The sequence below is a fragment of the Equus caballus genome, chromosome 1, assembly GCF_041296265.1.
Source record: "Equus caballus isolate H_3958 breed thoroughbred chromosome 1, TB-T2T, whole genome shotgun sequence".
Classification (NCBI taxonomy): domain Eukaryota; kingdom Metazoa; phylum Chordata; class Mammalia; order Perissodactyla; family Equidae; genus Equus; species Equus caballus.
Genome location: NC_091684.1, coordinates 136,690,638 through 136,717,027, shown reverse-complemented (window position 1 = coordinate 136,717,027; position 26,390 = coordinate 136,690,638). Strand labels below are relative to the sequence as shown.

The 26,390-nt window shown below is 40.0% G+C and overlaps 1 protein-coding gene across 2 annotated transcripts in view; it reads left to right on the top strand.

The window, feature by feature from the left end:
• The window catches only part of GLCE (glucuronic acid epimerase), a 131,253-nt gene extending 115,252 nt beyond the window's left edge, over positions 1-16,001 (top strand). For both annotated transcript variants that reach the window (XM_023654752.2, XM_023654759.2), the window contains 3 exons: positions 3,144-3,739; positions 5,814-6,059; positions 12,012-16,001. In XM_023654752.2, coding sequence (XP_023510520.1) covers positions 3,157-3,739; positions 5,814-6,059; positions 12,012-13,036 — 1,854 coding nt within the window. In that variant the 5' untranslated portion in view covers positions 3,144-3,156 and the 3' untranslated portion in view covers positions 13,037-16,001. The remainder of the gene's footprint in view (positions 1-3,143; positions 3,740-5,813; positions 6,060-12,011) is intronic.
• Positions 16,002-26,390: the final 10,389 nt, after the last annotated feature.

Here is a 26,390-nt window from a genome sequence, read left to right as displayed (position 1 = left end):
ACAACTATGTACCAGGGGGCTTTGGGGAGGAAAAGGAAAAAATAAAATCTTTAAAGAAAAACTATCCTTTAAAAAAAAAAAGTATGTTATTGGGTTCGACTCTTAAAAATCTGTGTATGGTTTCCAAGATGGACCAAACCCATATCTTTGTTTCCTTTTCCTCCTGATGCCCCACTGAAATAGAACCTATAGAAATAAGAAATGAAGAAACCAATAACAATAAATAGGAAGACTACCAAAGAGTGGTGATTGAACAGATTTCTGGATCTCTATTCAAGTACTAGAAGGCACAACTGTGCCCTCTCCTCACGTCCCCATACCTCTCGCACCCCTGCGCCCAGACTGCAGACAGCTGGCATGAACGTCAGCCAAAACACCAGGCAGATTTTCTTTAGTGAAACTGGGAAAAGCTAAGGCTTCTAGAATACAAGTTGTAGCCCCAGAACAAAAGAAAAAAAGCCATTGTCATTCTGGCTCCCCACCTGCGTACCCTAAAGGAACACTGCCAGTCAGCCTGCACCCAGCCCACACAGAGTGCCCCTCAGCAGAGCGGTCTAGCCAAAAGACAGACCATCTTCACAACAACAGAGGAACTCTGTCGGCTAATGAGTCATTCAGGCCTAAATATGAATGAGTAAATATGAATGAGTAAGCAGAGATCTGAGGAAAACTAAGCATGAAAGAGAGACTAAAATAACCAGAAAAACTGCCACTGGAGAAAATAGAGCTTATCAGAGAGAATTTTACAAAAAAGGAGCTCTAATGTAGTCAGAGCTGCAAGAAGATACTACGTCCCATAAACAAGAACAAGAGAGCACAACCAGAGGGACCTGCAACTAGAATATACAGCTATGTATGGGGGGGCTTTGGGGAGAAGAAGAAGGAAAAAAAAGATTGGCAACAGATATTAGCTCAGGTGCCAATCTTTAAAAAAAAGAATAAGAGAACGCAAGTTTTCAGATTAAAAGGGCACACCAAGTACTGAAATAGTGAGTCAGATATGGTGAACACATTCTCATGAACCTGCAGAATTTCTAGGATAAACAACAAACTTCCAGAGGGAAGTCATGTACAAAGTGACAAGTGTCAGAGTGAAATCAAACCTCTCATCAGTAATCCTTAATGCTTTAAGACAGTGAAATATTGCCCACAGCATTTTGAAAGGCAATAATATGCAACCAAGGATTCTGTGTCTTGCCAAACTATTAATCAGTGGTGAGAACAGAATAAAGTTGTTTTCAGACATGCAGGAACTCAAAGTTTACCTTATCTTGGAATTAAAAGAAATGAGTGAATTACCATTCACCATCAACATTCTTTTTTTTTTTTTTTTTTTAAAGATTTTATTTTTCTCCCCAAAGCCCCCCGGGTACATAGTTGTGTATTCTTCGTTGTGGGTTCTTCTAGTTGTGGCATGTGGGACGCTGCCTCAGCGTGGTCTGATGAGCAGTGCCATGTCCGCGCCCAGGATTCAAACTAACGAAACACTGGGCCGCCTGCTGCGGAGTGCGCGAACTTAACCACTCGGCCACGGGGCCAGCCCCCACCATCAACATTCTTGAAAAACAGAAATTCACTGTGTAATTTTTCATTAAACATTTTCAGTTTGAAGTTTGATTTTTTTTTTAATCTCGTTGCTGCCTAAAGGGTTTATTGAGAGGCAAAAGGGAGAGGAGGATTACAAACAGTAAAATAAGTGTGCATTTACAACATAAAATAAATTACAGAGCTACTGCAGCAAGCAGCAGTGAGACTCCTCCCCCTACTCTCAGTGGGCTGCGATATTCCGTTTATTGCACATATAACTAACCCATAAGTTTCCATATTTCTCAGTGACCCCAGCAACAGGCAACCTGGGACTGCTTGCATTGCAGTCACAACTGGCTGATACACCCTGTAGCCAGCAGGGACAACAGCATCAAATTGTTCTTCCATCGTGACTGGAATGATGTGATCCGGCTTACATTTAAAAGCATATTCTGACTGCTGTGTTGAGAAGAGACTTGGGGTGGAATAGTAGAGCAAGGGCAGGAGCAGGGAGACCAGATTAGACATCGTCGCAGTGTTCCAAGGCAAAGATGACAGTGGCTCTGATGTGGCAACAGTGGAGTTGATAAAAAGAGGCCAGGTTCTGGGTATAATTTGAAGGTAGAGCCAACAGGATTTCCTGAGTGATTGGATATGGGGTGAGCAAGATGGGAGTCCAGATTTCTGGTCTGAGCAGTAGGAAAGGAGGAACAGGTTGAGGGAAAAGTTTAGGAGTTAGATTTTGGGTGTTGTGTTTCAGAAGCCCATTTGACCTCCAAGTAGAGATGTCAGTTACTCAGATCAGCACTTAGCTATATATGTCTGCAGTTCTGAAGAAATGTCTGGCCTGGAGATAGAATTTGGGGAGTAGTTAGCATAGAAATTGTATTAAAAGCCATGAGATTGGGTGAGATCGCCTAGGAGTGAATAGAGGTAAAGAAGAGGTCTGAGAACTGGGACCCTAAGGTGCTCCAACATTTAGGGTTCAGAGAGATGAAAAGGAATGATCAAAGATGACTGAGGAGGAACAGGTAGTGGGGTTTAAGAGGAACCAAGAGAGAATGGTGCCTAGAAGCCATGAGAAGAAAGTGTTTTAAGAAGGAAGGAGTCATTGACTGTTTTATGCTGCCGAGAGGTCAAGTAGGACAAGCACTAGAAATCCCCTGTTGGATTTAGCACCATGGATGTCGCTGTTTACCTTGATAAGACCTGTAATGTTTTTTCAGTTTTTTCAAACAGCTACTAAGTTGTTAGGACAAAAATATATATTAAATTGTTTGGGCCCAGCTACTTAATAAATGGAACAATTAGGTATTTCTTTTGGCCTAGGGACTTTGTGAAAAAATTGCTGAGATATCAAAGGAGCCACAAACAGAAAGTTTGGGAATCTCTGCTTTACCAGATCCTGCTAACTGAGCATTTTAAGAGGGAGAAGTACCTCTTGCCTTTTCTTGGTTTCTGCTGAAAAGTTTGAGTAGTAATTTTAAATCTGATCAGATTACATACAATTAATAAAATTGCCCTTATGTTCACCATAAAAATAAATAAATAATAAAACTGTAGCCTCTAAAATGTCAGCAGTACATCTGTCATGCATTTTTCTTCTTGCCTCATAGGTATGGTCTGAATATGCGTTGCTTGGCAGCTCGGGTCAACTATAAGACTTTGATTATCATCTGCGCACTCTTCACTTTGGTCACAGTACTTTTGTGGAATAAGTGTTCCAGCGACAAAGCGATCCAGTTTCCACGGCATTTGAGTAGTGGCTTCAGAGTGGATGGATTGGAAAAAAGAGCAGCAGCATCTGAGAGTAACAACTATGTGAACCACGTGGGCAAACGGGCTGAGGAGGCATTCCCTCAGGAGCAGCAGAAAGCACCCCCTGTCGTTGGGGGCTTCAACAGCAATGGGGGAAGCAAGGTGTTAGGACTCAAATATGAAGAAATCGACTGTCTCATTAATGATGAACACACAATTAAAGGGAGACGAGAGGGGAATGAAGTCTTTCTTCCATTCACTTGGGTAGAGAAATATTTTGATGTTTATGGAAAGGTGGTTCAGTATGATGGCTATGATCGGTTTGAATTCTCTCATAGCTATTCCAAAGTCTATGCACAGCGAGCCCCTTATCACCCTGATGGTGTGTTTATGTCCTTTGAAGGCTACAATGTGGAAGTCCGAGACAGAGTCAAGTGCATAAGTGGGGTTGAAGGTTGGTATCTGCTCCACTGCATTTTTCTATCCTGACTGTGTTGAGGAATAAGAAACTGTAGGCGCTAATTATACAGCAGATACATACATAGCTTACTATCAACAGACGTTTCGTCGCTCTGGCTTAGTATGGAGGAACAGGTTAAGTCTGAATCTAGGGCAACTTTCTAGATGGTGTGATTTTAGAGCTTCAATAAGAACATACCTGATCAACTAGGATTATTCCATTAACCTACCTCAGAATCTAAAATTCTCACCAGTAAGGTCAAGGCACGGCATCTCCAGAAATTTTGCTTTAAAATATACAGTTATTATCCTGTGAGGGGAGATGGGAAAGGGAGAGAGACCATCCAATGAGCATATCAATGTACCAATGCAGTCTTGTTGCCAGACTAGCCAGGTGTCATCTCTGCATGGAGGTTTAAAGTCCTCAGAATAAGACAATACATATTAAGACATCGTTTTCTCTGAATTTATACTGAACTCCTACAGTCTATTACATATTGTCTTTAAAACCTGGAGCAGTGAGGGTTCCTTATGGGTATAATTAGAAATATTCTGGAGTTTGTATTTCAGACCTAGGATTAACCAGAAAGCCAAACTGAATTTGGCTTTTCATTTTACTTATGATTTATTAGTTTTTGTTTACTAAACTTAGGGATTTTTTTTTTTTACTTTTTCCTTTTATGCTTAGAAAGTCATTTGCCACACCATGATCAGCTGTTCATCCCTATTTTCTCTAACAGTTTTATCATTTTGTCTTTTTACATTTAACTTTTTAGTCCAGCTAAATTGATTTATATTTTGGTAAATGGTACAAGGTCAGGATCTAATTTTAGATTTTTTTTCCCTAATGTGTATTGAATAATCTCCTCTTTTCCCCACTGATTCATGATGCAATCTTTATCATTATACTAAAATATTTTGAATACTAGAGTGTTTTTCTGGCCTACTATTCCATTCGTTGATCAGTCTATCAATTCTTATGCCAGTTGCACATTGTTGTAGTTATCACTCATCTTTAATGAGATTGTATAAACCTTCCTTTTATTAAGTGAAAATAATTCCATTTGAATTAAAAAAAAAAATCACCCTTGGAGAAAGAATGCAGAAGTTAAGAAGCTTATCTTTAGTCTAGGTTTCTTAGCCTATGTGGTCCCTAATTCCTTAAACTGTTTTGAAACTACATCAGAACACATCCGGATTTTTGGATTCCCAGTTTCTGCTGTGCCCATCTGATGCTTGTTAATTTATTTTACAACTACAGATAGGAGTTCATCTCTCAACACGTACGCAACAATACAGAATTCTGTGCAATGTGGTATTACTGTATTTCCCATGTAGGAAATTACTGCTGATACCAAACATTTAAACGTTTTGCTTAGAATTTTACAAGAGGTAATCCATTAAGAATTGTTTCAATAATCTATGGTTAAATATAAAACTTGAATTCATTTTTAAAAACCCACTCCTTGTTCTTAAGAATTACATTTTGACACGAAGGATATGAAAAAGAACACAAGCTGTGCTTATACTTTGTTGCCTGGGCATAACTGCCTTATTAAGCAAATACTTGTAACCATCAGATGATATAGTTATTAGACAACATCTTGACATTGGAGGGAGAGATGAGTATGTAATTAACTTGATTGTTAAGTATGAATGTTTAAGAAAATTTCAGGATTAATGTTCTAGAATAAAACTGTGGTAACATTATCTACATGTATTTAAATTGTGCACGACTTGAATATATGAAACAGGATTATGAAACATGACATCTGTAGCTATGAGAAAAGTAATACACATAAAAAAGTCTTTAAAAGATACTCTACAGCATTGCATTGCTGTCAATTAACAAATAATGAAAGAGAGTGAATGAATGCTTAATTTTGTTTTTTCTATCTGGTTAATTTGATACTAGTTTTTAGTAATTATATCAGCAGTATAATAAGAATGCTCAAAAGTTGCTGATAACCCTCTAACCTCCCCCAGAAGTAAAACAATGAAGAATGGTGTTCAAAACAGGCTTGTAAATGTCTGGACGTGGTTTTTTGCTTTGTTTCTCTATTTTATAGGTGTACCTTTATCTACCCAGTGGGGCCCTCAAGGCTATTTCTACCCAATCCAGATTGCACAGTATGGGTTAAGTCATTACAGCAAGAATCTAACTGAGAAGCCCCCTCACATAGAGGTATATGAGACAGCAGAAGACAGGGACAAAAACAGCAAGCTGAATGACTGGACCGTGCCAAAGGGCTGCTTTGTGGCCAGCGTGGCTGACAAGTCTAGATTCACCAATGTCAAACAGTTCCTTGCTCCAGGTAAGGGATGTGTAATATGCATCTGCTAATTTTATGTTGATGTATGCACTGATAACTCCCTGAAAATTGTTTTTATGGTTTTGAAAACACTCTAGCAAACCCTTTATGTTATGTATGTAAAGAAACAAATGGTGTCACCCAAGTGAAATCCCTCAAAAAGGAACTCTAAAAATTTAAGGTTCTAAAAGGAGTATTTACTGTGTGAAGAGCCAAGCCATCGATTGAATATTAAAATAGAGCTTACTGCATGCTGTGTATCTCCCAGGGATCTATGTCTCACAGGAATGAAGTTCCTTGGTTTATTTTAATATTTCAATACAGTATTTATTCTTTAATTTTTAAACTATTTTGCATTATGGTAGAAGTTTTCCTTTATAGAGAGAACCATCCTTTCCTTTGCCTTGTTTTTTACTAGTAGCTTTTTATTTTTTCAAGATAATACAGATTACCAACCAGGCCTGCTTCCCATATTGAATTTTGTTAATGTACTAGATTGTCTCAAACTTCATGTAAAACTATTTCATTAATAAAATCGTTTATAAAATCAAATTAACATTATGCAACATTTCCCCTTTTACTAAGACAGTCTCATTAATTAGGATGTAATGTGTTTTTCTCCACTAGTCAATATCCATGAGAATTAATGAGTCCATTACGTAAAAAGACAATGAAATAATTTTAGTTAGCACCTCAGGCTTAATTCTCTACAGGGAAATGTCAAGAACAGAACCCTTCCTCCTTCCCCTAGCCTTGCATTTGGTAAATAAAAAGAGAGAAAAGATTGTAGGACCTCTTCTGTATTCTCTCCTTGTCCTTTATTGATGACTGTGTAATTCACAGACCTTGAAAGCCACAATACAAATCTACTTATTCTAGATGGCCTTACGTAATGGATTTATGAGCGCTTAAGGCAGTGCAAATAATGGGTGACCTTTAGTTTTTATTCTGTGACTAGAACTTCTTTTTCTCCTATGTCATTCTGTGATATTCCAGCATATAGAGCATCTTTGCTTATTGTAAAACAACAGATGTGGCTAGGTGAGAAAGTACGTGGAAATGTTTAAGAATATTTAGCTTGTGGTACCTAAGAGGTTATTGCAGCAGGAAATGATTAGACTCAGCAAAAGGCCCTTAGGTTTAGGGTGAACCAAGGAGCTTATTTTTGCACTAATTAATAACATTGAGTTAGGGTGGAAAACAGCAGCCCTTATCTTGATTTCCCCAAGTGCTGGGAAGTTTTCTAGAACAGTCTTTAAATAGAACTCTGTCCTATTTAGAGCAATAGGTTTCATTGTACACTTTTGGATGTCCTGGGTAATAGAAAGCATAGGTCCCCTCATCTAAGTGAGGGACACTCACTTTAGCCCTTTGTTGTGCAGCCAGTACCTAGAGATAAAACTACTTCCTAAGGTTGTTTTAAGCATATGGAGGAGAGAACTATGTGACAGCCACTCTGCCAGTGGAACACAAGCTACTCACAGTTGGAACTCCCTGTTGGTGGGAGTGTGCTAGCTTGGAATGAGCTGGTGGTTTTGATATCCTGGATATGCTTGGCGTTGAATTTGATACAAGTGTATGAGGGAGAGTGAGTTGGAGTTACGTAGGAGTTGTTGCTCAGAGCAGAAGGAAATCACAGAGGTGAGACTGTTTTATTAAGGAGTAGATATGGAAGATGAGGCTTTATAGTGGATATAGACCACGTAGGAGATCAATTCAGAGAATCACTGTTGAAAAGAAACTGGGACTTGTACAGTCATGAATCGCTTAATGATGAGGATATATTCTGAGGCGTCATTAGATGATTTCGTCATTCTGCAAACATCATAGAGTGTACTCACACAAACCTAGATGATATAGCCTGCTACACGCCTATGCTACCTGGTGCTAATCTTATGGGACCACTGTTGCATATGTGGTCCTGGTTGACTGAAATATCATTGTGTGGCACATAAAAGCATAGGCCTAAGTGAGATGAAGCTCTGGAGGACCAGGCCCTGAATGCTCTTGGCCTTTTATTTCTTTCTATGTTTTTGGCCTTGAATTATTTTCCCTGAAAGGGGACAAAATCATCTAGAGGAAAGAACCATAACATGGTTCTGCAGTATATTTTGTATTGTTTTATTCGTTGAATAATGTTTTGTTCCTCTTCCTAATTTTAAAATGGAATGAGTTGAAACTTTATACCTGTCCTGCTCTATTGAATTAAATTAGCTTTCCCTTTCCTGAAGTACTCTCTTCATTTTATTTCCGTGAGCTCACTTTCTCCTCTCTCTGTAGCGATTCTTCCTCAGGCTTCTTGTGAGATTCTCTTCTGCCTGATCCTTGTCTCTCAGTGTTCCTGGAGGTTCTGAGTAGGGCCTCTTCTCATTCCATGTGGTAAACTTACTGAATGAATGATAACAGTTTGTATTGTATTTGAAAACATTGATTTAAAGACTATTCTTAAATGCTTATCATCCTTTGTTGCCTAAAGTACGTGTACACATAGACCAAAAATAGACACTTAGAGTGACTCCTGGGATGACTGCTCAGAGAGAGGAGGGACTGTGGATTTCAAACAGTTAGGAAACTCAAAACTTTCTATTAGTATATTTAAAGCAGAGGTCTCCAGAAAGCATAAGACCTCCAGTATTGGAGGTCTTATGGTATATTGCCTAGTATATTTCCAAAGTAGTTGCCACAACCATAGTCATATCCCATTTGCTACCATTCAGATCCTTCTAAGTGATGCTGACAGGTTGTTTAACCTCTCCTTACTTATATAAAATGGGAATTAAAAGACCTATCTCATAAGATTGTTGCGAAGATTACAATTGTTGGTTGATCAATTTAAATTGGAGATTGTGACTTCTCTGTCATTTCTCCTGTGTAGCTTAATAATCCCCTCTTGGTGGTGTTTAAGAGTTTAGGAAAATTAATAGTTCTTTTTTACAAGGTTACATCTCGTGACATCTTCATTAATGAGTTACTTAATCTGTTATATTGAGACATAAGGTAATTGATTGAACTATATCATTTCATTGGATTTTTATACATAAAGTGAAAATCAGAATGGAATTCTGGTGGGGAAATGGGTACTTCTTCAGCTTCCTCCCATTTGGACTTTTAAAGATAGGTCTTTGTTATCCAGTTTTGTGAGAATGGATGTCATAGTTAATAATACTGTCTTATTAATGGGGCATAACCCTAAGAATGAAGAAATAAAGATAGTCTGCTCTACTGAGTATAATTTAATCTTGAGTGATTCATAAGTCAATACAGAATCCTGCTGTGTTTCAGGGATATTGGACTGAGCATCAGATTCCATTTTACTACAGATGCAGAAAAATGCTAGTTAAGAGACAGATTGCCAGGCCAGTCCAGTGGCATAGTGGTTAAGTTCATGTGCTCCACTTCAGCAGACCAGGGTTTGCAGGTTTGGATCCTGGGCATGGACCTACACACCGCTCATCAAGCCATGCTGTGGTGGCATCCCATATACAAAACAGGAAGATTAGCAACAGATGTTAGCTCAGGGCTAATCTTTCTCACCAAAAAAAAGGAGAGAGATTGCATGTTGACATTTTTCTAGAATAAATGGATTTTTAGTGTATTAGAAGTATACTTCTGAAATCACTTTTTAAAAAGTCACTCAAAGCATCATTTGATGCATAAGTCTATCGAGATGTTCTCATTCTTGTTACAACATCCATAATTGTCTCTTCCATCAAATGAAGTAATTAAGAGCCTTGGGTCAATGATATCCACACTGGTAGAATCCAGTGTTGGGAGAGTTAATCAATCAACTCAATGTGCTAATAACTCTCCAAGCTAATCCCACTGTATACACCATCATCAGTTCACATTTCCGGTCTTTGCTCCTGGTGACGCACTAAAGATTTCCTCAAGGACTCCTCAAAGCAGATCTGATTCTGTGGCTCTATTTAAGAGAAATAACGTTTCCACTGATTATTCTCATGGGGATGTCATTTCCAGTATCATTCCTTTTTCATAGTCTTTGAACTTGGGTCCAGGAATCTTGGTTTCTAGTCCCTGTCTCCTACTAATTAGCTTTTGGCTTTGGGCAAACCTTTTAACCTTGCAAAGCCTCCGTATCTTCATCTCTAAAATGCAGTTAGTAATTCCTGTTCTGCTGGCCTCAGAAGATTATTCTAAATATCGAGTGAGATAATACATGTGAAAGTGTTTCCTAAGCTCCATAAAGATCAAGATATACACATTCACCTTTAATATTTTAAAATTAGCACTACATATATTTGCCGTCATTGTGCTTGTTCTTGCTGCTGCCGCCGTCTGGTTTTAATATGCTCAGTTTCTTTTCCTGGTAAATCTAAACCAGCAGTATTCAGAAAATCATCTTTCTGGGAGTCAGGCATCCTTGCACTCACTGTAGACATGCAAGAGAAAATTCTTCTTTGATAACTTGCCAGGTAAAACAGTTTTTACTATTTTATCAACCTCTGAAGCCAATGGCTTCAGAAGAAGAAGAATCGTTATCATCTTTGACCGTTGCAAGCCACTATCTTTTTTCTTTTAATCCTCACAATTACCTTCCAAAGCAGTAATATCTCTGTTTAACACATGAAGAAACTAAGGCTCAAAGAGGTCTATCTTGGTGAGCATCTCAAAGCTAGTAAGTCGTAGAGTAAGAATTCAAACAAGGTTTTTTGTTTTTTTTTAAAGATTGGCACCTGAACCAACAACTGTTGCCATCCTTTTTTTTTTTTTCCTGCTTTTTCTCCCCAAATCCCCCCACTACATAGTTGTATATTTTAGTTGTGGGTCCTACTAGTTGTGGCATGTGGGATGCCACCTCAGTGTGGCCTGATGAGCGGTGCCATGTCCGCGCCCAGGATCCAAACCCGCGAAACCCTGGGCCACCGAAGCGGAGCACGTGAACTTAACCACTCGGCCCCGGGGCCGGCCCTCAAACAAGGTTCTTGTTTTTGTCTTTGTTTTAACTCAAAGCCTCTCTCTCCCCCTCCCCGAGTATCCCTCACTTTTTGTAGCCTGCATGAACCCATTGTTTAATTTCCAGATATGTTATTCATAGTTCCAGCAAATACCTGAAAACAAAGCTATCATTTTCAGCAGCAAATAGTGATTAAGAGCATGTATTATGGAGCCAGACTCAACAACCTGGGTTCAACTCTTTCTACTTTAAGCAAATTACTTAACTCCTCTGTGTCTTGGTTCCTCATCCACAAATTGAGACTAATAGTAGCACCTGCTCTTGTAATTTGTATGAGGATTAAATGAGTTAGCGTATATAAAGCCCTTAGACCACAGTAAATACTTATTAAATGTTAATTAAATAAAAAATTTTAAATTCATGTATAGCCATTCTTTCCTTCTAGCTTCTCTCTTACAACAAAATATGCTGAGCCAGCTTTTGGCTATTTTTTTCTTTTGGCAGAATGGGTATACAGAATGGGTCAGCTAGCATTTGATCTAGTAGAAAAGGCAGTTTGATCAACAATACCGTAGCCATTTGCTCTGATAACTCTCTAATGTAAACTAGACAAGTCAAAAGGTAAGATCTTTGGCCTGATGTTGACAAACCATCATGGACTCACCAATTCTGTCATTTGTTTGTGGTTAGTTTAGTAAAGATATAATAGGACCAGCCCAATGGCATAGTGGTTAAGTTTGCACACTCTGCTTCAGCAGCCTGGGGTTCACAGGTTTGGATCCTAGGTACAGACCTACACGCTGCTCATCAAGCCATGCTGTGGTGGCGTCCCACATACAAAATAGGAAGATTGGCACAGATGTTAGCTCAGGGACAATCTTCCTCACCAAAAATAAATAAATGATCATGATCTGACACATAAAATATGGAAGTGTTGATTTTGTCTGGTCAGTGATTGTCAAGGATGAATTGTGGTTAACTTTTAAATACAAGGAGCTTTTATTCTAACCGGTCTTTGTTGGTATATTTTCCTCCTGCAGAAACCAGTGAAGGTGTATCTTTGCAACTGGGGAACACAAAAGATTTTATTATTTCATTTGACCTCAAGTTCTTGACAAATGGAAGTGTGTCCGTGGTTCTAGAGACGACAGAAAAGAATCAGCTCTTCACTGTACATTATGTCTCAAATACCCAGCTAATTGCTTTTAAAGAAAGAGACATATACTATGGCATCGGGCCCAGAACTTCATGGAGCACTGTTACCAGGGACCTAGTCACTGACCTCAGGAAAGGAGTGGGTCTTTCCAACACAAAAGCTGTCAAGCCAACCAAAATCATGCCCAAGAAGGTGGTTAGGTTGATTGCAAAAGGGAAAGGATTCCTCGACAACATTACCATCTGTACCACAGCCCACATGGCCGCATTCTTTGCTGCCAGTGATTGGCTGGTAAGGAACCAGGATGAGAAAGGTGGCTGGCCAATAATGGTGACCCGTAAGTTAGGAGAAGGGTTCAAGTCTTTAGAGCCAGGGTGGTACTCTGCCATGGCCCAAGGGCAAGCCATTTCTACACTAGTCAGGGCCTATCTGTTAACAAAAGACCACGTATTCCTCAATTCAGCTTTAAGGGCAACAGCCCCGTACAAGTTTCCATCAGAGCAGCATGGAGTTAAAGCTGTGTTTATGAATAAACACGACTGGTATGAAGAATATCCAACCACACCTAGCTCTTTTGTTTTAAATGGCTTTATGTATTCCTTAATTGGGCTGTATGACTTAAAAGAAACTGCAGGGGAAAAGCTTGGGAAAGAAGCAAAGTCCTTGTATGAGCGTGGCATGGAGTCCCTGAAAGCTATGCTCCCCTTGTACGACACCGGCTCAGGAACCATCTATGACCTCCGGCACTTCATGCTTGGCATTGCCCCCAACTTGGCCCGCTGGGACTATCACACCACCCACATCAACCAGCTGCAGCTGCTCAGCACCATCGATGAGTCCCCGATCTTCAAAGAATTTGTCAAGAGGTGGAAGAGCTACCTTAAGGGCGGCAGGGCAAAGCACAACTAAAGCTCAGAACCAAAATCCTGTGTCAGCCTCTGCTGCGCACGGAAACTATGGGCTCTGTCTCGGCAGAGCATGGACACATTTTAAAAGGTTGCGTACTAGTTTTTTGTGGGTTACATCAAAGTGATAAATGATCCTTAAAACCAGTCTTCTGAGATCATTGCATTCCATGGGTTGGGTGTTTAGGTGGCATTTAGAGAAAAGTGTTTAGTCAATGGGCTGAACAAAGCTGTTTCACTCTGCCCTGCTTGTCATCCTGTACACTTCCACAGACAGCCGGTCCCTCTCGGTTTGGGAAAGATCATGGTAAGCAGCTGCTTGTGGCCAGCTGTCTAGCGCTTACCTGGCAACTTAGTATGGGGCTCTTTTAAAATGTGATTATTTATGTTTATGTTGAAAGCAGACTTTAAAAAAATAATGTGCTATAATCAGTAAATATGTACTTGTAGCCTGAATAGTGGACTGTGTGCAACTTTTTAAAATGATGTTTCTTTTCTATAGATTCATTTCTTGGGGGTGAATGAGCATTTGTTGCATTTGTTCAATTTATTATATATGGAGAATATTTTGAATTTATGGTTTTCTGAAAATGTGTAAATTAAAAACACAGCCAGTGTTCAGGCTTCACAGTTATATAACGTAAGCACAACTAAAGTGAAACTTGTTGACTGCACAAGAAATTACAAAAATGTTAGCTGTTTTATGAAACTTGATCTACAATCAGTAAAGGTTTGCTAATCAGTCTGTCTTCCCCATCCCCACTGTGATGGTTGTTTTTGTCGCTATCTAGACTTTTGTATTTCATTTCAGGCTACACTCAAGAGTTTTGTCTGTTTCGGGGGGATGTTTTTGGGACATTTCAGAGATTTTATTATACACTCGGGAAGGAGCTAGTAATTGTGATAGTCCACCACCACTGCCCTTTGAGGATCTTTTTTCTCTTTACAGAAAAATACTAGGTCAGATATTACGTCCAAGAATCATAAGAGGATTTTTTCCTACTTAGATCGTTCTTGTTCATCAACTTTTCAAACCATTCACCTTTCCTTTGCAATTTCAATTTTAAATTCTTTCAGCTGTTGGATAGAAGTGGTCCTACTGCGTTTGCTGTACACGTGTAATCAGGCCTTCATTCGGGTTTTACATCCCACTGTACCTCACGTAAATAGGTTTCCTAGCCCTCGTACCCGGGACAGTGTCTGCTGTACGGCTTCAGGCGTTAGTCAAAACCCAGGGAGGCTGATTTTGATGTCTTCTGTTTTACACTAAGTCAGCACTACAACTTACAGAGTGGAAATATGAGACCCCACACTTTCAGGGGACTGAGTCTGACAAACACAGTGCAGTTTGTCTGCGACCTATAATAAAGGCACAGCAAGAGCCACGTGAGCACCTGCCTGCACACTACATCTTAACTGAACTCACCCCAAACACTACTTAGAAACCGGGAAATATATACGTATATATGAATATTATATATATGCAAAATATGTATGTTAGTGGCAATGGGAGCAGTAGCAAAGAAGACAATATAGATCTACACTGAAGACAATATTAAACTGGCCGTGGAAAAGTAAGCTTAAACTCCCAATTTACGTGACCACAACTCTCTTTTGTCCACAACAACACAACAAAGTGGGTTATTAAGTTTCCCCCTAGCTTTTGACCTTTGTGGTTCTTATACATTAGATGTCTCAACAAGAATATCTGGACTCCTTTTTTAATCTCACTGCTCAAAAATAAACTTTCTCCAATCTGGAAACCCTTTTTACTTCATTGTATTTGTTATTATTTAGGACAGTCCAGACTTCTGCACTGTGTTTGCATACTGGTACTTCAGGTTAAGGGAACCAGTGAAAACAGTATGGTACTGCTTCTGTGACAAATATCAGTGCCTTAACAATGTGGCTGTGCTTTTCCACTGAATAAGGAAAGACATTTTGATCTAGAAATGGCATTCCCATTTCAATGCTGTTGGTTTCACACTGCCTTCCACATTGCAACAGCAGCTTGCTTTTTCTTGTGATCCCAGAATTTTCGAAGAGGGTGAGTTGAACCTGAAGCAGCATTGTCAGTACAAACCAGTGGGTCTCTAACTTTAGGATGCCTCAGAATCACCTGGGAGCTTGTTGAAATACAGATTCCAGATGCTCAGTAAATCTGCCTGTGAAGGGTGATAGACTGCATTTTTACAGGCATTCGGGCGATTCTGATGCAGCTGAGCTGGGGACGTATGCAGAGGAACACTGCCCAAGACCAGCCGTTGAGCTTTGGTTCCTAAACACCTGCCGAGTTTTCTGGGGTTTAAATCATGTAAAGTGTTTACTTACTCTGAGCTTAGAGAGAGTGGGGAATGTATTTAAAGTTTTATTTTGTTTTGTTTCTTTAAATGTTTGTTTCAAGATTATGCTCATAGTTTTTTTTACACTTATCTTGAGTTAGCTTTGAGGTTAAATTAAATCTATTGCCACTTCAGTTGTAAAACCAGCCAAAAGTTTCCAGATAAAGGTCAAGTTTGACCCTTTAGGGTTTATTGTACATAACTGCTTCATCCAAAAACCATCCAGTGTACATGAGCAAATACAAAAATGACACACAAGCACAACTTTCCAGATGTGGCAGTCCTTTTTCTTTGTCAGTGTGCGAACTTTCACTGAAAGCTGCTATTTTCATCCTCCTTGTAACTGTTTTTCTTGATTCTTCTCCATTGTACATGTGGGTTATATACCATGTGTTAAATATGCAATAAAGAGTTTACTGGATGCCCTTCTGAAGGGTAGTCCTTTGTAAAGCTGTACAGACTTTGCAGTTTAAGCACAATGTGCACATGTTAGTTTTATATACAGCAAAACTTGATTTTTTGCAGATGGAAAGGTATTTTGTTTCTATACAAAGTAAATGGATTGTTTGTGCTTAATGTAAAGCTGCTTTATAAAATTGTAAAATAAAGTTTTTATCTTAAAAGGAATATAGCTGGATATTTTCTCTTTCTTCTCTAATTATTCTAAGATTATTTGAGCCCAGCAGGCAAATTTCTAACCATCATTTCCTGTTCAGCTTGTGACAACTAGTCAGGCCACAGATGTTCGTTGAAGGTGTATCGGGCCCTTGAAGACAAACTGGGGAAGAGGATCTTACATGGGCCCTCATCCTAAGGAGGTTTAGTCCATGGGGGACACAGTGTCCACAAAACAGTTTCAGGAAAGAGAAATGCCGCCTCGTGTGGTCAGTCAGCGAAGGGGTTCTCAGCGCAGGTTCCGGGCCTGAGCACCAAGATGAAGACGACGAGGGAGCAGCGTGAGCAGGAACGAGGCGCTGGCCAGCTGCGAGGATGCCCTCTCCCCTGCTCGTCCAGGCTGGGAACCATTTTTACCTGCTTTAGAGTTATTTGAAAGTTCCTCCTCCCTGGCTTTTCTACTTGCCTCTTCTTTCGAACAATAAGCATTATTTATTCTTTTCCCCTCACTTCTCAGAGAAAAATGATTTAGGCTCCCAAGTACATATAAAACCAGAGGCCAGACTGGCTTCATGTTATGTTTCATTGCACATTATTTTTTGGATTTAAACATTCTGTCGCATCTGTATAATGGAATCCCAGTCGATCACTGATCTACTTTTTCCAGCTGATGGGTGCACATGTTTTGACAGGTTGCTAATCAGCTTCTTGACATCTCTTCCTCCTCTGTCACCCCCAGTTGGGACATAGCCATAAGGGTGTGAGCAGTTCTTGGTCTAGATGAGGGCTCAGGCTGCTCTCTGATTTTGTAGCCAAACTGTTAAGACGTTAGCCATCCTGCTTTAGCACACTGAACGTCACGTACGTGTCTCCCCATTGCCCTTGAGAGGGGACAGCCCCTTCATGCGCCAGAGGACTTATTCCGTAGCCTCATGGTCTTTCCTTTCCTGAGGAAGCCTCTGTCTCCACAGACTGTGATGGCCTCTGTGTGCCACGTGACCCTGCTTCCTCTAGCCATGACTTAGACCAGGGGTGAGTCCCTCACTCAAGCTGGGCCAATCAGTTTTTTCCCTGGCATCCAAAATTGATATGGATTAAAAAAAAAACTAAAGCAGATACACAGTGGAAAGCAGAAATGAAAACAGAATCTTGACAGTGCCCCAGGCCCTGTGTCTAATGCATCTCTGAGGCCAGCTGCATTCCACTCTGGTTTCATGAGAAACCACTGTCTCCTTAGGATAAATCCCCTATGTGTGCTTAAGTTGGCTGGATTTGATTTCTGCTACTTAGAACTAATGAGCCATAATTAATAACACAGTGTCTCAATTGTAGAGAAAAAATATAATGTCAGTTGTACATTTTCCTCCAATCTGGACCACTGTATTTGCTAAGGCTGCCATAACAAAATGCCACAGACTGCGTGGCTTAAACAACAGACATTTTTCTCATAGTTCTGGAGGCTAGAAGTGTAAAATCAAGGTGTCAACTGGCTTGGTTTATTCCGAGGCCTCTCTCCTTGGCTTGCAGATGCCCGCCTTCTTGCTGTGTCCTCACATGGTCATCCCTCTTTCTGTGTCCTAATCTCTTTAAGGACACCAGTCATACTGAATTAGGGCCCATTCATATGACCTCGTTTTACCCTAGTTACCCCTTCAACGGTCCTATCTCCAAATAGTCACAATCTGAGGTCCTAGAGGTTAGGACTTCAAATGGATTTGGGGGGTCACAATTCAGCCCATAACAACCACTCTTCTCCATAAGTGCATAGAAAATGAACTAGCTAGGGTTGCCACTTAATTTGTTGAAAACCAGCTAAAGCCAAACTCAGAGATCTTTAGGGAACGTTAGGTGGGCAGAAATCTAGATTTGGGACTCAGGAGTCAGGGCTCCCCGGCTTTGCATTGTAGCATCAGGAACGTGTTCCACCCCATAGGATTCAATTGCCTCATAATACAGCCCAATAAGAGAGAACTAATTGATCTTAAAGTTTTTTATAAACTAACAAAAGCTAACTACTAAAGCATGGTGTAACAAAAATAGAGTGACATCAGCATCATAGCAGAGCGAGCTCTTCCCTTAGACTGTCCCCACGAAGATGCAACAAAAAGGACATTCATAAACCAACAGGATATTCACACAACACAATGAACATCTGAAAGACCCACGCAGCTGTACGTCCCAAGGTGGTGCTGGACTCCCCAGGAGGAAATGGAAGGACGTAAAGGGATCTCCTCTCCCTCCCCCAACAGCAGCAACCTAGGGCGCAGGACTGTGCATGGCTTCAGAGGAGAGAGGGAGGGGCAGCTCTCCACAGGAATATCTTCACTCTCTGAATTGCCTCCCAGCTGTGGGAAAGCTCCACACAGAGGAGGCTAAGCTATTGCCGGGTGTCTTCATCAAGCCAGCATCCCAGGAGGGCAGATAGCAAGGGAAGAGTGAAAATGTCCCCAGGATTACATGCGAAAGAAAGTGCCCTTTCCCCCACCTGGCACACCAGCTCTGTGGGTTGGCCAGAGCAAGGAACCCCTGCCAGAGCACCTGCACATACGTTTGTAAAGCAGCAGCTGCAAGTGGACAATCACAGATGGGCCCTGTCAGCATAGATTCCAAAGGACAGGCACAGATGCCAGAGATCAGGGTGGGCTCAGAATACATAGCTTCCCCCCCCCCCCCCAGCCCCTGCAAACAGTGGCAGCAGGTGGAATCTGTGACCAGATACTATCACTATGCCAAGGTGCAAATGCACCCCATCAAATAATATGAGGAGGTATATTAATACTCCAGACGAGGAGGAAAATGACAAGCACCCCGAAATCAATACTGACAGTGCAGAAATTTACAATCTAAATTACAGAGAATTCAAAATAGCTATCATTAAAAAAAGTTACAAGAAAGTTCAGAAACACAGTTCAATGAAATCAGAAATAAAATTAATGAACAGAGGGAATTCACATAGGAGATTGAACCTATAAAGAAAAACCAATCAGAAATGTTGGAGGGGTCAGCCTGGTGGTGCAGTGGTTAAGTTCACACATTCCACTTCGGCAGCCTGGGGTTTGCCAGTTCAGATGCCAGGTACAGACATGGCACCACTTGGCAAGCCATGCTGTGGTAGGCATCTCACATATAAAGTAGAGGAAGATGGGCACAGATGTTAGCTCAGGGACAGTCTTCCTCAGCAAAAAGAGGAGGATTGGCAGCAGATGTTAGCTCAGAGCTAATCTTCCTCAAAAAAAAAAAAAACTGTTGGAGATGAAAAACAATGAATGAGATAAAGGAAAATCTGGAGTCCTTAAATAACAGAGCTGACATTATGGAGGACAGAATTAGCAATTTGGCGGGCAGAAATGTAGAAATGCTTCAGATGGAAGAGGAGAGAGAACTAAGACTAAAAAGAAATGAAGAAATTCTCCAAGAAATATCTGACTCAATTAGGAAATGCAACATAAGGATTATAGGTATTCCAGAAGAAAAAGGGTGGGGAAAAGGAGCAGAAAGCTTCTTCAAAGAAATAACAGCTGAGAACTTCCCAAACCTGGGAAAGGAGCTGGAATTACAAGTAAAAGAAGCTAATTAAACTCCTAATTACATCAATGTAAAAAGACCTTATCCAAGGCATATAGTAGTAAAACTGGCAAAAGTCAATGACAAAGAAAAATATTAAGGGCAGCAAGGCAGAAGAAAATAACTTACAAAGGAACCCCTTTCAGGCATTCAGCAGATTTCTTGGCAGAAACTTTACAGGCTAGGAGAGAGAGGAATAATATCTTCAAAATCCTGAAAGATAAAAACTTTCAGCCAAGAATACTCTATCCAGCAAAAATATCCTTCAGATATGATGGAGAAATAAAAACTTTCACAGATAAACAAAAGCTGAGGGAGTTCATTGCCACAGGACCCCCCACACACACACATAAGAAATGATCAAGAATGCCCTGATACCTGAAAGAAAAAGAAAAAAGGGAGAGTTTACAAAGCCTTGAGCAAAGAGATAAATAGGCAGACAAAATCATAAAATTGCAGCATTCTATCAGAATAGGTTAGCAAACAATTATAACATTAAAGATAAAAGGAAGGAAAACATCAAAAATAACTGTAATCTCATCATTTTAGCTGCAAACTCACAACACAAAATGGAATAAGTTGTGACAACAACAAATTTTAAGGGCAAGAGGATAGGGATGGAACCTTCTTGGACTGAGAAAATAAGAGGCTGTCAGAAAATGGACTATCTCATCTACAAGATTTTTTATACAAACCTCATGATAACCACTAAACAAATAATCAGAACAGAGACACAAATGATAAACAAAGAGAAAAAAGAAAACCATCATAGAGAACTATTAAACTAAATTGGCAGTCTGAAATACACAGACAAGAAACAAGGGAAATACAGAACAACCAGAAAACAAGTGATAAAATGGCAGCATTAAGCCCTAATGTATCAATAATCACTCTAAATGTAAATGTATTGAATTCTCCAATCAAAAGACACAGAGTGGCTGGATGGATTAAAAACACAAGACCCAACAATATGCTGCCTCCAGGAAACAGATCTCAGCTCTAAAGACAAACACAGGCTCAGAGGGAAGGGATGGAAGATGATACTCCAAGATAATGGCAAACAAAAGAAGGCCGATGTTGCCATTCTTAGATCAGACTAAGTAGACTTCAAGATAAAAAAGGTAATGAGAGACAAAAAGGGGCAGTGTATAATGACAAAAGGACACTCCACCAAGAAGATGTAACACACAAATATCTATGCACCCAACACAGGAGCACCAAAGGACATAAAGAAACTATAACAAACCTAAAAGAAGATATTAACAACATCACAATAATAGTAGGGGACCTTAACACCCCACTTACATCAATGGATAGATCATCCAGACAGAAAGTCAACAAGGAAATAGTGGAATTATGGGGCCGGACCAGTGGCACAGCAGTTAAGTTCACATGATCTGCTTTTGTGGCCTGGGGTTTGCCAGTTCTGATCCCAGGTGCAGACCTACGCACCACTCATCAAGCCATGCTGTGGCAGGCGTCCCACATATAAGGTAGAGGAAGATTGCCATGGATTTTAGCTCAGGGCCAGTCTTCCTCAGCAAAAAGGAGGAGGATTGGCAGCAAATGTTAGCTCATGGCTAACCTTCCTCAAGAAAAAAAAAAGTCAAAAAAAAAAAAAAGAAAAAGAAATAGTGGGATTAAACAAAAAACTAAACCAGATGGACTTAATCGATATGTATAGAACAATCCATCCAAAACAGCAGAATACACATTCTTCTCAAGTGCACAGAGAACATTCTCAAAGATAGACCATATTTTGGGAAAGAAGACAAGTCTCAATAAGCTTAAGAAGATTGAGATCATATCAAGCATCTTTTCCAATCATAATACTATGAAACTAGAAATCAACTACAAGAAAAAAGCTGGAAAAGTGACAAATATTCAGAGACTAAACAACACGCTAGTGAACAACCAATGGATCACTAACAAAATTAAAGGAGAAATGAAAAAGTATCTGGAGACAAATGAAAATGAAAATACACCACAGCAACTTATATGGGATGCAGCCAAAACGGTCCTAAGAGGGAAATTCATAGCAATATGGGCCCACCTTTTAACAAACAAGAAAAATCTTAAATAAGCAATCTTACAGTTCACCTAACAGAACTAGAAAAAGAAGAACAAACAAAGCCCAAAGTCAGCAGAAGGAAGGAAATAATAAAAATTAGAGCAGAAATAAATGAAATTGAAACCAAAAAACCAATAGAAAGGATCAATGAAACTAAGAGCTGGTTCTTTGAGAAGATAAACAACGTTGACAAACCCTCAGCCAAACTCTCCAAGAAAAAAACAGAGAAGGCTCAAATAAATAAAATTAGAAATATGAGGGCCAGCCCCATGGCCAAGTGGTTAAGTTCACATGCTCTGCTTTGGCGGCCCAGGGTTTCACCAGTTTGTATCCCAGGTGTGGACATGGCACTGCTTATCAGGCCATGCTGAGGCAGTGTCCCACATAGCACAACCAGAGGCACTCACAACTAAAATATACAACTATGTACTGGGGGGCTTTGGGGAGAAGAAAAAAAAAAAGAAGATTGGCAACAGTTGTTAGCTCAGGTGCCAATCTTTTAAACAAAAACAAAACTGGAGCAGTGTTAGTTGTAAAAAAAGAAAAGAAATGAAAGGGGAAATTATAATGGATACCACAGAAATACAAAGGATTATAAGAGAATACTATGAAAAGCTATATGTCAACAAATTGGACAATCTAGAAGAAATGGATAAATTCTTAGACTCATACAACCTCCCAAAACTGAACCAAGAAGAAATAGAGAATCTGAAAAGACCAATCACAAGTAAAGAGATTGAAACAGTAATCAAAAACCTTCCCAAAAATAAAAGTCCAGGACCAGATGGCTTCTCTGGAGAATTCTACCAAACATTCAAAGAAGGTTTAATACCTATCCTTTACAAACTACTCCAAAAAACTGAAGACGACAGAACACTAACTCATTTTACAAGGCCAACATCACTCTGATCCCAAAGCCAGACAATGACAACACAAAGAAGGAAAATTACAGGCCAACATCACTGATGAACAAAGATGGAAAAATCCTCAACAAAATATTGGCAAACTGAATACAGCAAAACATTAAAAGGATCATACACCATGATCAAGTGGGATTTACACCAGCGATGCAGGGATGGTTCAACATCCACAAACCAATCAATATGATACAACACATTAACAAAATGAGGAATAAAAACCATATGATCATCTCAATAGACACAGAGAGAGCATTTGACAAGATCCAACATACATTTATGATAAAAACTCTCAATAAAAAGGGTATAGAGGGGCTGGCCCCGTGGCCGAGTGGTTAAGTTCGCGCGCTCCGCTGCAGGTGGCCCAGTGTTTCATTGGTTCGAGTCCTGGGCGCGGACATGGCACTGCTCATCAGACCACGCTGAGGCAGCGTCCCACATGCCACAACTAGAAGGACCCACAACGAAGAATACACAACTATGTACTGGGGGGCTTTGGGGAGAAAAAGGAAAAAATAAAATCTTTAAAAAAAAAAAAAAAAGGGTATAGAAGGAAAGTACCTCAACATAATAAAGGCTATATATGACAAACCCACAGCAAACATCATACTCAATGGCAAAAAATTTGAAAGCCATCCCTCTGAAAACAGGAACAAGACAAGGGTGCCCATTCTCACCGCTCTTATTCAACATAGTACTGGAGGTACTGGCTAGAGCAATTAGGCAAGAAAAAGAAATAAAGGGTATCCAAACTGGCAATGAAGAAGTGAAACTCTCACTGTTTGCAGATGACATGATTTTATATCTAGAAAACCCTAAAGAATCCATAGGAAAACTGTTAGAAATAATCAACAACTACAGCAAAATTGCAGGATACAAAATCAACGTACAAAAATAGGTTGCATTTCTATACTCTAATAACAAACTAACAGAGAACTCAAGAACACAATCTCGTTTACAATCACAACAAAAAGAATAAAATATCTAGGAATAAATTTAACCAAGGAGGTGAAAGGCCTATACAATGAAAACGATAAGACATTATTGAAAGACATTGATGATGACATAAAGAGATGGAAAGATATTCCAAACACATGGATTAGAAGAATAAATATAGTTTAGATGTCCATACTACCTAAAGCAATCTACAGATTCAATACAATCCCAATCAGAATCCCAATGACATTCTTCACGGAAATAGAACAAAGAGTCATAAAATTCATATGGGGCAACAAAAGATCTCGAATAGCTAAAGCAATCCTGAGAAAAAGGAACAAAGCTGAAGGCATCACAATTCCTGACTTCAAAATATACTACAAAGCTAAAGTAATCAATACAGCATGGTACTGGTACAAAAACAGACACACAAATCAATGGAACAGAATTGAAAGCCCAGAAATAAAACCACACATCTACAGACAGCTAATCTTTGACGAAGGAGCTAAGAATGTACAATGGAGAAAGGAAAGTCTCTTCAATAAATGGTGTTGGGAAAACTGGACAGCCACGTGCAAAAGGATGAGAGTAGACCATTGTCTTTCGCCATACACAAAATTAACTCAAAATGGATCAAAGACTTGAGGGTAAGACGTGAAACCACAAAACTAGAAGAAAATACAGGCAGTACACTCTTTGACATTGGTCTTAGAAGGATCTTTTCCAATACCATGCATACTCAGGCAAGGGAAACAAAAGAAAAAATAAACAAATGGGAGTTCATCAGAGTAAGGAGCTTCTGCAAGGTAAAGGAAACCAGGAACAAAACAAAAAGACAACCCACCACCTGGGGAAATGTTTGAAAGTTGTATATCTGACAAGGGGTTAATCTTCAAAATATATAAAGAACTCATACAACTCAACAATAACAAAAACAAACAACCTGATCAAAAAATGGGCAGAGGATATGAACAGACATTTCTCCAAAGAAGATATACAGATGGCCAATAGGCACATGAAAAGATGCTCATATCACTAATCATCAGGGAAATGCAAATCAAAACTACACTAAGATATCACCTCACAATAGCCAAGATGTGGAAGCAACCCAAGTGCCCATCAATTGATGACTGGATAAAGAAGGTTTGGTATATAGATAAAATGGAATACTACTCAGCCATAAAAAAGGGACAAAATCATCCCATTTGCAACAACATGGATAGACCTTGAGGGTATTATGTTAAGTGAAATAAGCCAGACAGAGAAAGACAAACACCGTATGATCTCACTCATATGTGGAAGAGAAACTAACAGATGGACAAAGAGAACAGTTTAATGGTTACCAGAGGGGAAGGGGGTTGAAGGGTGGGCACAAGGGGTGAAGGGGCACATATATATGGTGACTGACTAAAAATAATGTACAGCTGAAATTTCACAATGTTATAAACTATTAGGACCTCAGTAAAATAAAAGGAAATATGTACATGCAGACACCAACATCAGCTGCTAGATGTTTATTCTTCCTGACATGTGCCATGTCCATTAGCCCATTCCAAATATAGAACTCTGAGGAATTGAAAAAGTATGTATAAATACAGAGTATATCAAAATTGCAAGTTGTGAGATTTTGTTTAATGACAATTTTTTTAATCCCCAATCTGCATTATTGTAACTGTTACAAATGGTTAGCAATATAGGGATAAAATATTGATTTTCATTATACTAACTCATTGAGGATGTCAAATTGAAGACGAATGTGAATTTTAATGTCACAGTGGTGATGAATCTGAACGCTTGCTGCTCACTTTCTGGTGAAAAGAGATACATTTACCATCTGGTGAGCGTGACTGGTAACTTGCGTGCGCACGCTGCCTTTGCTGAATGTTAAGTAGCTGCAACTCCGTGTGATTTTGCTAATCCTCTTCTAGGAGTGGAAGGGTTTTGTGAAATGACAGGACTGCAAAGCAAACCATCAAGGAGCACTAGCAAAGAGAACAGCAAGAGGGGAAGAAAAAGTCCTGTGAAGGATCAGAAATAGAGCAGCGCGTGAACTGATGGTCAACACACAGACAGCATCTGATGAGGCGACCCAGGCTCCCTGCAGCTCAGCCTGCCGCCTGGGAGAGCCGTGTCTTCCTGGGGTTTTGCTCTTTCTCATCAGCACCTGGTGAAATCACTGAGGTGAGAATGGCTGCTCCATTTCAGTTTAGGAAATCCAGTAAAGAGCATTCGTCTCTTTGAGGACTAGAGAAGGAACTAAATCCCCAGGGCAAGGTGCAGGGGAGGGTCTTGGCAAAAATGCGTGATTTTAATTTAATTCCTGTTATTCTCTTTCCTTTTTAATAGCAATGCAATTAAATCTCTGCAATTCAAAAATAGAGTGAGAGGCCTCCAACAAATTCCCCAATCCCATCAACAGCAGGCGAGGTGATCAGGAGGAGAGAGCATCTTCTCAACCCCTGCAGACCACATGGAGAGGCACTGCCTCCATCTGGAAATACCCACTGGAAGGCATCCCCTGGGCAACGTCTTGTAAGCTTGAACAAATACTCAGAGTTCTTAGTGTCTGGGGAACACAAACTATCGTTCTGGATTGGTGTTTCTTGATCATCTCAGTTTAGGAATCCAGAGAGGGGACAAACACCCTTGTAGGCGCGCCTCCAACTAAATCTCATGTACGGCTCACCGTGACACGAGCCTGACTCTGGTGGTGGGTGGGACAATGAAACCCTGTTGAAGTAACTTGCTCAAGGTCATGCAGTTCTCTTCACTAAATACTTATTGGACACCTCCCTCCTTGTCATGTGCTACTGCCAAGACAGCAAAGGTGAGAGGATCCCATCCCTGCCCTGTCACAGCCTGGAGCACTCTCCCTCTGCTAGCAGGTTGCCTGGGGCAGCCTTTCCTTTCCAA